We start from the raw sequence: 13,017 nt of genomic DNA, 5'->3' as shown, positions 1-13,017 counted from the left end.
AATTCATTGTTAGTATTAGTATTAGCATCAATCTGTGAGTAAACCACATGTTAACAAACACACCTATAAATATATATATATATATGTATGTATATATATGCATATATATCTATCAATCTCTCTCTCCTTTAGTATATACACGCATACATACATATGTGTATGTATGTGTGTGTGTGTTTCTATTTATGAGGGGGTGTATATATATATATATTTTTTCCCCTGCTATATATATCTACAATAGATGTAAACAAGCCTCAGTATTCCAACAAATGGTGACTGTCTGAAAATAACAACCATATGGTGCCTGTTGCTCTTTTATTAATGCCAGGTTTTCAGTTGTTCATTTAACTTTCAGTGGAACAATATTCATCAGACACTCAAAGAAGAAATATAGTTTACTAATAATATACTAATGATTGTGTAACTATGCAAACAGTTGCATGCACACACACACACACACACACACACAGACACACACACATGATACTCCCACTCATTTACTTGCACACACTCACCTGTACACACACACACTCACCTGTACACACACACACTCACCTGTACACACACACACACACATATCTTCTTGACATACAGCGACACTACTACTCACCCTGCCCTCCACACACACATGCACTCCTACTCACTTAAACACACACAGCCAACTACAACTCACACACACACATATACACACACACCCTATACACGCACACAAACATACACATACTCCCATTCATATACATGCACACACATTCACCTGTACACATACACACATATCTTCCTGGCATACAACCAGAAAGATATATATGTGTGTAGATATATATCCACACAGTCACACACACAGGGATATGGACACACACCCTCCACATACACACACTCCTTATAAATCCCCCACATAATTCCACTCCCTACACATATTTACACCCCCACCCCCCACACACACACCTGAAACAGACATGTGCCTTCTAGTACTCAAAATTTATTTTCACACACACATTCACTCATGTATGGTACCATACACACACACACACCATCTTAAAAAAGAAAAGAATAAAAGAATCCAATAATGTACTCCAAGGTACACAATGCTAAAAAAGAAAAAAGAGAAATGATGGGTGATAAATGCAGCTGGCACACCTTTGAATATATGTCAATCTTAAAATCTTTTGGGTTGCTTGTCACAGATTTAGAAATTTTAGAATTAAGTAAAAATTTTCAAATTTGGTAAACTGATGGAATTTTTTATACTGAATTCGAAGTTGGCATTCATTTATTCCCAGAAAAATTTAGAAAAATGCTAGTGTTTGGCCTGCTGAGGGATGGGCTCTACCAGGCTTTCTTGCCCTAGATATGCTGCATGGTTGCAGCACACCAATGACCCCCAAGGGGTTACGGAATTGTCAATTGTCTCCCACTTGACAACTAGTGCTAGTGTGTTTATGTCTACATAATTTAGTGTTTTGCCTAATTTAGTGGACTAATTATGTCCACATAATTTAGTGGTTTGGCTAATTTAGTGGACTAATTATGTCCACATAATTTAGTGGTTTGGCTAATTTAGTGGACTAATTATGTCCACATAATTTAGTGGTTTATGTTCACATAATTTAATGGTTGAGTACCACTGATCTTGAGAAAGCATCCAATACTGACATATAGTGCTAAATAGCACAGAAGCATATCAAGAGCAGACAAAAAGTGCTTAGCTCCAGATTTCTGCTTCTTTGAGCCTCATCAGTAGCATTTGGGCAAGCCTGTGTATTATCAGACAATTGCAAAAGAAAGTTTTTAAAAAATTCAAAACTCTGCAAAAAGACAGTAGAAATTCTTCATGGTTCAAAACATTACTTACATTTTACTCAACCTGATATATAAAGTTTATCTCCACAAATTTTCTAAAGGACAGTATTGACTTAAAAGCTTTGAATATACTTGGTAAAATATTGTGGGTGCAAACAGAAATACAATGTCCCTACAAGTAATTAATACACACACAGACACACTCTCTGAGTGGTTGGCGCTAGGAAGGGCATCCAGCTGTAGAAACTTTGCCAGATCAGATTGGAGCCTGGTGCAGCCTTCTGGCTTACCAGCCCTCAGTCAAACCGGCTAACCCATGCCAGCATGGAAAACAGACGTTGAACAATGATGATGATCACACACACACACACACATGTGCTATGCTGTTGAGAAAGACAGGATGGTTACTCATGCAACACATTTGATCATATATTTGCTCAGTCACAGACTAACCTGGGGCTAAACAGCAGTAGCACCGACATCAAGAACAACAACACCAACAGCTCTGTATTTCTGTACATGTCAGTGAGTGAGATGTTAAAACACTTATTCCCAACATCCGGAGATTTCCGAGTCTGGTTAAATTCTTTCAGGCTTTTTACTCACAAGGAAATCTGGCATTTAATCTCAGATTAACATCACGTTCTTAACGCTGTGTGTGTGTGTGTGTGTGTGTGTTTGGTGGTAGGGTGGGACTTGACTGTAACATGATGATTATGATGATGCTGCTACTGACAATGATTATGATGATGATGGAGATGGGAATGATGATGATGAAGGCTAAGGGTGTTGGTGGTGGTGGTGGTGGTGGTGAAGATTGTGAAGGTGATGGTAGTAGTGGTGGCAGCAGCGGAGGTGGTGGTCCTAAGACCATAGTCATGGTCTTAGGATGGTGAAGGTTGTGATTATGATGATGATGATGATCGTAGCGGTGGTGGTGGTGGTGGTGGTGGTGGTGGTGGTAAGGATGAAAGAGGTCAGAATTGTCAGGATGGTGACAATGTTAAGTGGCGATGATGATAATGATGATGAGGAGAAGGAGGAGGAGGAGGAGGCATTTTGGTGATGACGACAATGATGATTGTGATGTATATGCACTAAACCGAATCACACCTAACAACCAGCATTGTTAGGTGTGATTAAAATAATTGATATAAAAGTTTATGACAAAAACAAAAATACAGTAGGTACAGCAGCAGAGCAGCAGTAGTAGTAGTAGCAGCTACAGTAGAGGTGGTGGCAGCAGCAGCAGCAGCAGTAGTAGTAGTAGTATGGAGGTCAGTTATCCTGGTCTCCAGCCAGCTGACAAAAGAGACCCTACATGGTCACTTGAAATGCTAGAAACAGCAGCCAAACTGAATCTTTCTCTATCGCTATCTATCTATCTACAAGGGAGGGGAGAGGAAGAGAGAGAGAGAGAGAGAGAGAGAGAGGAGAGATCACTTAATCAGTACTTATCGTACAATGGACACTCTTATGTCCCAGCAATTACAAAAGGATGTATGTACGTACGTATGTATGTACGTATGTATGTATGTATGTGTATGTATGTATGTATGTATGTATGTCTGAGCAAAAATGTAGGGCAGTTCGTTTCAAAACAAACTAAGTATATTTATGTATCTATATGTGTGTCTGTACATATATATATATATATGTATATATATATATATATATATATATATATATATATGTATATATATATATATATATATATATATATATATATATATATATATATATATGTATATATATATATATATATATATATATATATATATATATATATATATGTATATATATATATATATATATATATTTATATATATATATGTGTGTGTGTGTGTGTGTGTGTCTACATAATATATATACACACACATATATATATATACATACATATATATAAATACACATATATCTACATACACACACATAAATACACATACACACACACACATATACGTTTATGTATGTATGTATGTGTGTACGTACATATGTATTAATGTGTGTATATATATGAATTTATTCTACAGAATTCTCTTTCATTCCCGTTGAAAGATGAATTGAAAAACAATATTTCTGAGGAAAAAAAAACACATCTTTAATCTTCAAACTGGAGACACTTGGCAAAGTGACTGTTCACATGCTCATCCGTCTGTCTCCAACCTCTTCCGTTTCCAGAAAGGGGTTAGTCTACAATACAAGAGATGTTGTGTAGTTGACACTGATCAATCCTTTTGCTCTACTGGTCAATATCTGTGACAAAGGTCAGTAGCTTTGCTAAATTTAATATTACATCTAGCAAGATCCCGGCTAACTTGGGAAATCTATAACTTTCAAAGTTTCTCTACAACTGCATTTTCACACAAATTGGGCTTCTTTCAGTTTCTGTGTACCAAATCCATACACAAGGCTTTGGCTGGCCCAGGGCTATAACAGAAAATACTTAGAACTAGCAGAAACGTTAGTACGCCGGATGAAATGCTTAGCGGTATTTTGTCTGCCGTTACGTTCTGAGTTCAAATTCCGCCGAGGACGACTTTGCCTTTCATCCTTTCGGGTTCGATAAATTAAGTACCAGCTATGCACTGGGGTCGATGTAATCGACTTAATCCCTTTGTCTGTCCTTGTTTGTCCTCTCTATGTTTAGCCCCGTGTGGGCAATAAAGAAATAGGTATTTCGTCTGTCTTTACGTTCCGAGTTCAAATTCCGCCAAGGTCGACTTAGGCTTTCATTCTTTCGGGGTCAATAAATTAAGTACCAGTTGCGTACTGGGGTCGATCCAATCGACTGGCCCCCTCCCCAAAACTTTCGGGCCTTGTGCCTAGAGTAGAAAAGGAAATACTTAGAGCCAAGGTACCAAACGCTGAGATTGAACACTGTACAAAAACCACATCATGTGATTGGGATAACCACACATCTATGTTTGTGCATGTCCTCCAATTAAAATTCATGCTTTTTCTTTTGACTCTTTAGCATTTAAACTGAACATATCCAGCCCAAATATGCAACCTGTTGTATGTTCTAACCAATCAAATCCACCCCTCAATGCCACCCCTAAACAATAACATCATCAAAATTTCAAAGCTATGAGATAATGCACAAGTGGGTTCAGTCCCACTGCGTGGCATCTTGGGCAAGTGTCTTCTACTATAGCCTCGGGCCGACCAAAGCCTTGTGAGTGGATTTGGTAGACGGAAACTGAAAGAAGCCCGTTGTATATATGTATATATATATGTGTGTGTGTGTGTGTGTGTTTGTCCCCCCAACATCGCTTAACAACCGATGCTGGTGTGTTTATGTCCCCGTAACTTAGCGGTTCGGCAAAAGAGACCGATAGAATAAGTACTAGGCTTCTAAAGAATAAGTCCTGGGGTCGATTTGCTCGACTAAAGGCGGTGCTCCAGCATGGCCACAGTCAAAAGGCTGAAACAAGTAAAAGAGTAAGTGAAAACAATGTGAATGAAAAAAGCATTAGATTTGACAAAATAATCTGAATGCGAAAGAGTTAATGTTAAAAATGCGACCATCTGAGAATGCTTTCTCTCACTCACAATTGAAATGTTTATTATCAGAGTCTTTCTGGGAAACCGTCTTCCAATGCAAACATCATAAAAAAGAGGAGAGTGTAATGTCTTGTGAGATTCAGACAATGCACTCTTGTAAAGTACTTAGATAGGTGGAACTTGTGACGTCAAGAGTCCAGTACTTTCGTTGTAGTACTTGTTTTTGCCATTTAGTAGCCTCAATCTACTTTACTTGATTTAGATGGAGACACTTATGGGTGAAACAATCACTGACTGCGTGGTTAAGAAGCTTGTTTTGTAATCATGGGATTCAGGGTTCGATTCCACCGTGTGGCACTTTGGGTGTATTTCTTTTATTATAATCTTGGATCAATGGTCAACTTAAGCTTTGTGAGTGAAACTGTGCAGAAGCCTATCAGATGAGCTCATATCTTATTAGTGATACTGCAACGTGTCCATGGTTTAAGGCACTGATTTATTTGAGGTAAAGATATCTGTGAATGCTTTGGCATTTTATAACCCAACTCAGAGATTGAGACTGAAATTATTTTCTTGTCAATACCAACATACCAACATATGTAGGTTCATTTACTTCCGACAGATAGCCAGACTATCTTATCTTTCTTTTATCTTTCACTTGCTTTAGTCGCTGATCTGTGGCCATGCTGGATCACTGCCAAATCAACCCCAGTGCTTATTTTTACTTAAAGTCTGGTATTTATTCCATCAGTCTTTTTTTGCCAAACTGCTAAGTTATGGGAACATAAACAAAACCGACACCTGTTGCTAAGCAGTAGGAGGGGTCCAAAACAAACACAGATACAAAGACACACACACACACACACACACACACACACACACGCATGCACATATGACAGGCTTCCACACAGTTTCCATCAACGAAATTCGTTTACAAGGTATTTGTTGGCTCAGAGCAAAAGTCAGAAAACTTGGCCAAAATATTGTGCAGTGGGACTGAACCTGAAACCGCAGGGTCGCAAAGCAAGCTACTTAACCACACAGCCATGCCTGCATCTAAAAGTAGCTTGACTGCTGTTGACTTCCTACTGACCACTTCTCACAGCCACATAGATACAAACACTAATGCAAACGCACACAGATCCTACCACACACACACACACAGAGTTACAATACACACAAAGTTACTACCACACACACACACACACACACACACACACACACACACTGATCATCTTCACACTCTCCTTCCACTTCTGGACACTTCAGAAATGTAAACACATGTGGACCGTTGGTGCTTTTCCTTTTTCCTTCCTCTTTGGACTTTTCCCATTATCCTTTCTGATGAAGAGCCCTGCTTGAAACGTTAAATATATATATATATATATAATAATTTATGTATATATATATATTAATTTATACTCTTACTCTTTACTCTTTTACTTGTTGCAGTCATTTGACTGTGGCCATGCTGGAGCACCGCCTTTTTAGTCGAGCAAATCGACCCCAGGACTTATTCTTTATAAGCCTAGTACTTATTCTATCGGTCTCTTTTACGGGGACGTAAACACACCAGGATCGGTTGTCAAGCGATGTTGGGGGGACAAACACAGACACACAAACACACACACACATACATATATACGACGGGCTTCTTTCAGTTTCCATCTACCAAATCCACTCACAAGGCTTTGGTCGGCCCAAGGCTATAGTAGAAGACACTTGCCCAAGGTGACATGCAGTGGGACTGAACCCGGAACCATGTGGTTGGTAAGAAAGCTACTTACCACACACACACTCCTGCGCCTATGTATATATTAATATTATCTCAGTTGAAAAAACTTTGATAATGAAAATATGTTAACAGTTACCAGGATAGCAAAAATCACACAAAAACTGGGATATCATACCCGGTTAATAGGTAGAAATACCAAGTTAAAGTGATGTATTTTGAGTAGATCTGAAGAATAATAATAAATGGAGCAAAACGCATATAATCAATAAGTTCCTTTAATTCTTACATATGTTTCAAAATATATGTGCACTCTACTCCAAAGAAGTAAGAGGTGCTGGAATTGCACATAAATTCATCGTCAGGGAACCAACATACCAAAGCAAGACATGCATTAAATGCATACATATATATATATATATATATGATAGGCTTCTTTCAGTTTCTGTCTACCAAATCCACTCACAAGGCTTTGGTTGGCTCAAAAACTATAGTAGTTATCATTTTTGAATCTTTGTTTGAAGAATTATAAATAAGAGATTCTATATATTTTCTCTACATGTATAACCTTTGGTTAAATAACCATATGTTGTTGTTGTTTAAACCTTTTGTCAGATCTGATCCAGCAGAACCATGATGGAAAGTTTCCATCTGTGACGCACACTACCTAAAACTACATTATCCATTGTGTCTCTCCATTTATAAATAGTGGCATGATTTGGCAGCTATTTCTAACAAGCCAAATGTTTGTGTAGAGTCCCCCCCCCAACTCACATTTACTCATGAAACTGTAAAGACAGGTCACTGAATAGCACGTAGTATTCTGTGTGACGCTTCTACTGATTCTGACATCAATCATCCTTCTATGTTACAAGTTGAAGAATAGAGAATGAAGAATGGAGGATGTTGTTGCAGGAATTAAGTCTCTGACATGAACCAAAAGCTAGAAATATCACTGGAGCCAACTTGTCTTGTCATGATAACCAGATGCAGAGATCTTTCAGTGATCCAAGAAGGACATTTTATTTTTATTTTTATCAGATAATATAATTTACCAGATATACTACATTAAACGGCACACACACGCACACATGCACACACACACACACACACACACACACACACACACACACACACACCAAACCAACAAGAGAGCTTCTATACAGTCATCTGACCTGCTAGAAATAGTAACCAAATCTTCAAATCATACCCTCCTGTATTAAATGAAGGATACATTAAACAAATAATATGGCTACTGGATTCATCCTGCCTGAAATAATGACAAAAATAGACATGGTCTGAACTCCTTTGATCACATGACTGCTCATCCAGGACTGACCAGGGGCTAAACAGCTACAAATGGCTCAGACATATATACATTCTGTTTCAGTAGTTTGACCAATGTTTAATTCAACTTACATCTACAGACACAATACTTACAAGAGATGATGGGAATGAAGTCAATGATGAATGTTATGGAAAGAAACGGGATGAGGTAGTTGAGTCATGTGCTGAGGAAGGATGGAAAGGGACCAGATTAGAAGAATGGTGAAAATGAATGCAGAATGAAGTAGAGGATATGGAATGTTGAGAAAGACGTGGCTAAATATAACAGGAAAGGAAATGAATAATATATTCCTATGACTGTCAATTGTAATTAAGGATGACCTGGTAGCATATAACAACCACAAGAGCCGGTTTTTATTACGGTGTGGTGGCTAATATGCCTCATTGATTCTGAGGGTTATGCCAGCAGAATGTAGATTCTTGGTTCCATGCTGGACAGGTCAAAGGATAGAGGGAGAGGGAAAGGATAGAGGGAAAGGATAGAGGGAGAGGGAAAGGAGAGAAGTGGGGATATATGTATGCACAGAGAAAGGGTGGGGAGGGAGAGAGCGGGGGGATGTAGAGAAAAAGAGATCAGGGAGGAAGAAAGAGAGAAAGGAAACAAAGCCAGTATTTGACTGGTCCTTTATTTTGTTGAACCCAGGAAGATGAAAGGCAAAAACAACCAAAGCACAATTTGAACTCAGAATGTGTAGCTACAGAATAAATACTGTGGGATAATTTGTCCAACAGATCGTGCCAGTTGACAGAATGATAATTGGATAATAGAGTTCTAGATATATCTGTGTCATTTCCTGTCCCCCTTTTGAAAACGAGATGATCACGACTGGGAGAACGTTGATTATAAAGTTAGGTTGAATCAGAGCTGACTAGAGGCTAGACAGCATTACCAGCAACAGCGACAACAACAACAACAACAGTAGCAGCAATAGCAAAAACATGTTGTTGTTGTTGTTGGCACTCCGTCGCTTACGACGTTGAGGGTTCCAGTTGATCCGATCAACGGAACAGCCTGCTCGTGAAATTAACGTGCAAGTGGCTGAGCACTCCACAGACACGTGTACCCTTAACGTAGTTCTCGGGGATATTCAGTGTGACACAGAGTGTGACAAGGCTGACCCTTTGAATTACAGGCACAACAGAAACAGGAAGTAAGAGTGAGAGAAAGTTGTGGTGGAACAGTACAGCAGGGTTCGCCACCATCCCCTGCCGGAGCCTCGTGGAGCTTTTTTAGGTGTTTTCGCTCAATAAACACTCACAACGCCCGGTCTGGGAATTGAACCCGCGATCCTATGACCGCGAGTCCGCTGCCCTAGCCACTGGGCCATTGCGCCTCCACAGCAAAAACATGAACAATGACAATAACAACAGCAGCAGCAGCAGCAGCAGCAACAACCACAAGCACAGTAACATCAACAACTATCAGGGAGTGAATTATCATTGTAGATATAGGGTAAAGAATTATTAATTTATTGATAAATTAATAATTTATTAATAAAATAATAATTACTAATTTTACCAAATAGTTCGTTATGGAAAAAAACCGTTATCGGTAAAAATCGGTAAAAACTTATTATACAAAAATTTTTTTTATAATTATAAACATAATTAAGGGATCAGCAAAAATTGCTTCACCACATACCGAAATTTAGAAATAGCAGTTAAGACACTAATTCTTCTACTACAATATATGTTTATATGAGTTATGTTATTAGGGTGGGGGTTAGCTGGTTGTGGATTTCTGAGTTTCTTGTTTCTTACCCCAGCAATGTTGGTGGTAGTGAAGTAAGACAATTTTATAGATTGAGGTTTAAATATTTTTCTAAGGGGGCTGGAAAAAATCTGGGTTGCTTGACAATTCATTAACCCTTTCGTAATTATTTATTTTGAGATGCTCTGTGTTTCTTTTAATTATTTTAAATATAACAAAGAATTTAGTAAAATAATTTAGTTATCATTCAGCTAATGTTAGGAACCTAAATTTTGAATAAAGTTTGGTGGAAGATTTTAATTCAGAACTTATGAAAACTAGACATTTATACTACAGAGCCAGAGCCGGTTTCAGCCGGGTTAGTAACGAAAGGGTTAAGGTTGTATTTTGAAAGACCAAGAAATACCATAATACCAAACAGAGGTTTTCTTGTAGAACATATTAACAATTAAAATTATTAGAAATGTCAAACTTACCAGTGTTTATGTGTTGTTAATACAGCAGAGGGAACTACATCAGCTTTCTTTAGAGCTGCCTACAGGAGAAGAAAAAATATAGATTTTAAAAATTGTTTAATAAAATGCAGGTAAATACAGGTGTCTAAATGAGATGATAAATACATATTTTAACCCTTTTTTGGTACTAACCCACCTCAGACTATCCCTGGTTCTAAAATACAAACTCCCTGTTTTATATAAGTCGTCGTTGTCTTTTATCATATACTCTTTTACTCTTTTACTTGTTTCAGCCTTTTGACTGTGGCCATGCTGGAGCACCGCCTTTAGTCGAGCAAATCGACCCCAGGACTTATTCTTTAGAAGCCTAGTACTTATTCTATCAGTCTCTTCTTGCCGAACCGCTAAGTGACGGGGACATAAACACACCAGCATCGGTTGTCAAGCGATGTTGGGGGGACAAACACAGACACACAAACACACACACACATACATATATATATATATATACATATATATATATACATATATAAGACAGACTTCTTACAGTTTCCGTCTACCAAATCCACTCACAAGGCTTTGGTCGGCCTGAGGCTATAGTAGAAGACACTTGCCCAAGATGCCACGCAGTGGGACTGAACCCGGGACCATGTGGTTGGTAAGCAAGTTACTTACCACACAGCCACTCCTACGCCTATAATGCCTGCAGTTCTTTGATGACACTACAACAAAAGTCTTCCCAATTAAGCACGAGTTCTTCAGCTGCCTGGCTATTCTTGTCCAGTCAACTCTTGATATTCTCCACCCATTGTGTTCTTTGATTGCCTCTTGATTTACTGCCTTCTACTCTTCTTCCAATATGGCCATGATACACCAGGGGGCACTGAAAAGTTCCTGGCTTTAAAGGTATCGTGAAAGGCCTGGTTGGAGGCCCAACCTTCTGAGTTCTTTTACAGGGCCTGGAAAAACTGAAGGACCACTGCAATAAGTGTGAGAATCTGAGATGGAGATATGCTGAATAAAATCATAATTAACTGATACCCCTGTATTTTCTTTTGCCCAAAGCCAGGAACATTTCAGCACCCCCTTGTGGAAGAGATTTGGTTTTTTTCCCAATGTCCATGAGTTATCACACCTTTCACCTACTTACTGTATCACCAATTCATTTGTCTGATGATCTTTGTAAGAGACTAGTTATGGGACTGAACCCACATTTCAACCCAGAACCATGTGGTTGGTAAGCAAGCTACTTACTACACAGTCACTCATATATATATATATATATAAATATATAAATATATATATATATATATATATATATATAAATATATATATATATATATATATATATATATATATATATATATATATATATATATATATATATATATATATATATATATAAATATATATATATATATATATATATATATATATATATATATATATATATATATATATATATATATATATATATATATATATATATAATATATATATATATATATATATATATATATATATATATATATATAAATATATATATATATATATAAATATATATATATATATATATATATATATATATATATATATATATATATATATATATATATATATATGGGAGAATATACAAATAATAACAACAGACGAGGACAGGTGGTGTAAATAACAAAAGTATATATTAGTATGACGCTCGGGAATACGGAAAGTCTTTGACGTTTCGAGCTACGCTCATACAAAGTTTTAAATTTAAATTTAAGAGAGAGATTTGACGCTAATATCCATTATTATTGTAATTTATTCCTATGTCAACATTTCTGTATAAGGCTATATTTGACTGTCAAATTTAAGTCAAACATATAAGTTGCCTTACACGTCTTCAGGGAATACATTTGAGAACAAACAAAAATCAAACAAAATCCCTAAGGAGTCTAATTTAGACTTTTTTGCGGTGAAATCTCTTGCTATATTGGTAACAATTACATGGTTTTCTATGAAAAATTATATATATATATATATATATATATATATATAATTTATATAAGGGCATTATTATACAATAATGCCTCATGCTTAGAGGGACTTAATAAGTCAAAACTACCAAAATATGAACATGTTTACCGATCGCGAGGGAATGCAACTTTCAAAGCTAACCTCCTAAAAACTTTTAACTTAACGACAAACCACTGGTTTCATAATTAATACAGCAAAACTATGCAGTAAGCTGCATCTTTTATTCATCAGTGCACGAATGGTCAAGACACATAAAGAATAAACAAGAATCAAACAAAAATGTTGGTAATTTTGACTTATTAAGTCCCTCTAAGCGTGAGGCATTATTGTATAATAATGCCCTTATATAAATTATATTATATATATTTATGGAAAAAAATTATGGTTTTTTTCCTTATGAGGTTTTTTCACGCTGACTACTTGATAAATTCTTATAAAGATTTTATCCTTAT

General features: G+C 36.9%; 1 protein-coding gene across 1 annotated transcript in view; it reads right to left on the bottom strand.

Annotated features, from left to right (window-relative positions):
- The window catches only part of LOC106878743 (putative thioesterase PNKD), a 99,956-nt gene that overhangs the window by 21,961 nt on the left and 64,978 nt on the right, over nt 1-13,017 (bottom strand). The window contains exon 4 of the mRNA XM_089343683.1: nt 10,571-10,629. Within this exon, the coding sequence (XP_089199809.1) occupies nt 10,571-10,629 (59 nt within the window). The remainder of the gene's footprint in view (nt 1-10,570; nt 10,630-13,017) is intronic.

This window comes from Octopus bimaculoides, chromosome 27, assembly GCF_046866305.1.
Source record: "Octopus bimaculoides isolate indiv1 chromosome 27, ASM4686630v1, whole genome shotgun sequence".
Taxonomy (NCBI): Eukaryota; Metazoa; Mollusca; class Cephalopoda; order Octopoda; family Octopodidae; genus Octopus; species Octopus bimaculoides.
This window is presented reverse-complemented; position numbering and strand designations above follow the sequence as displayed.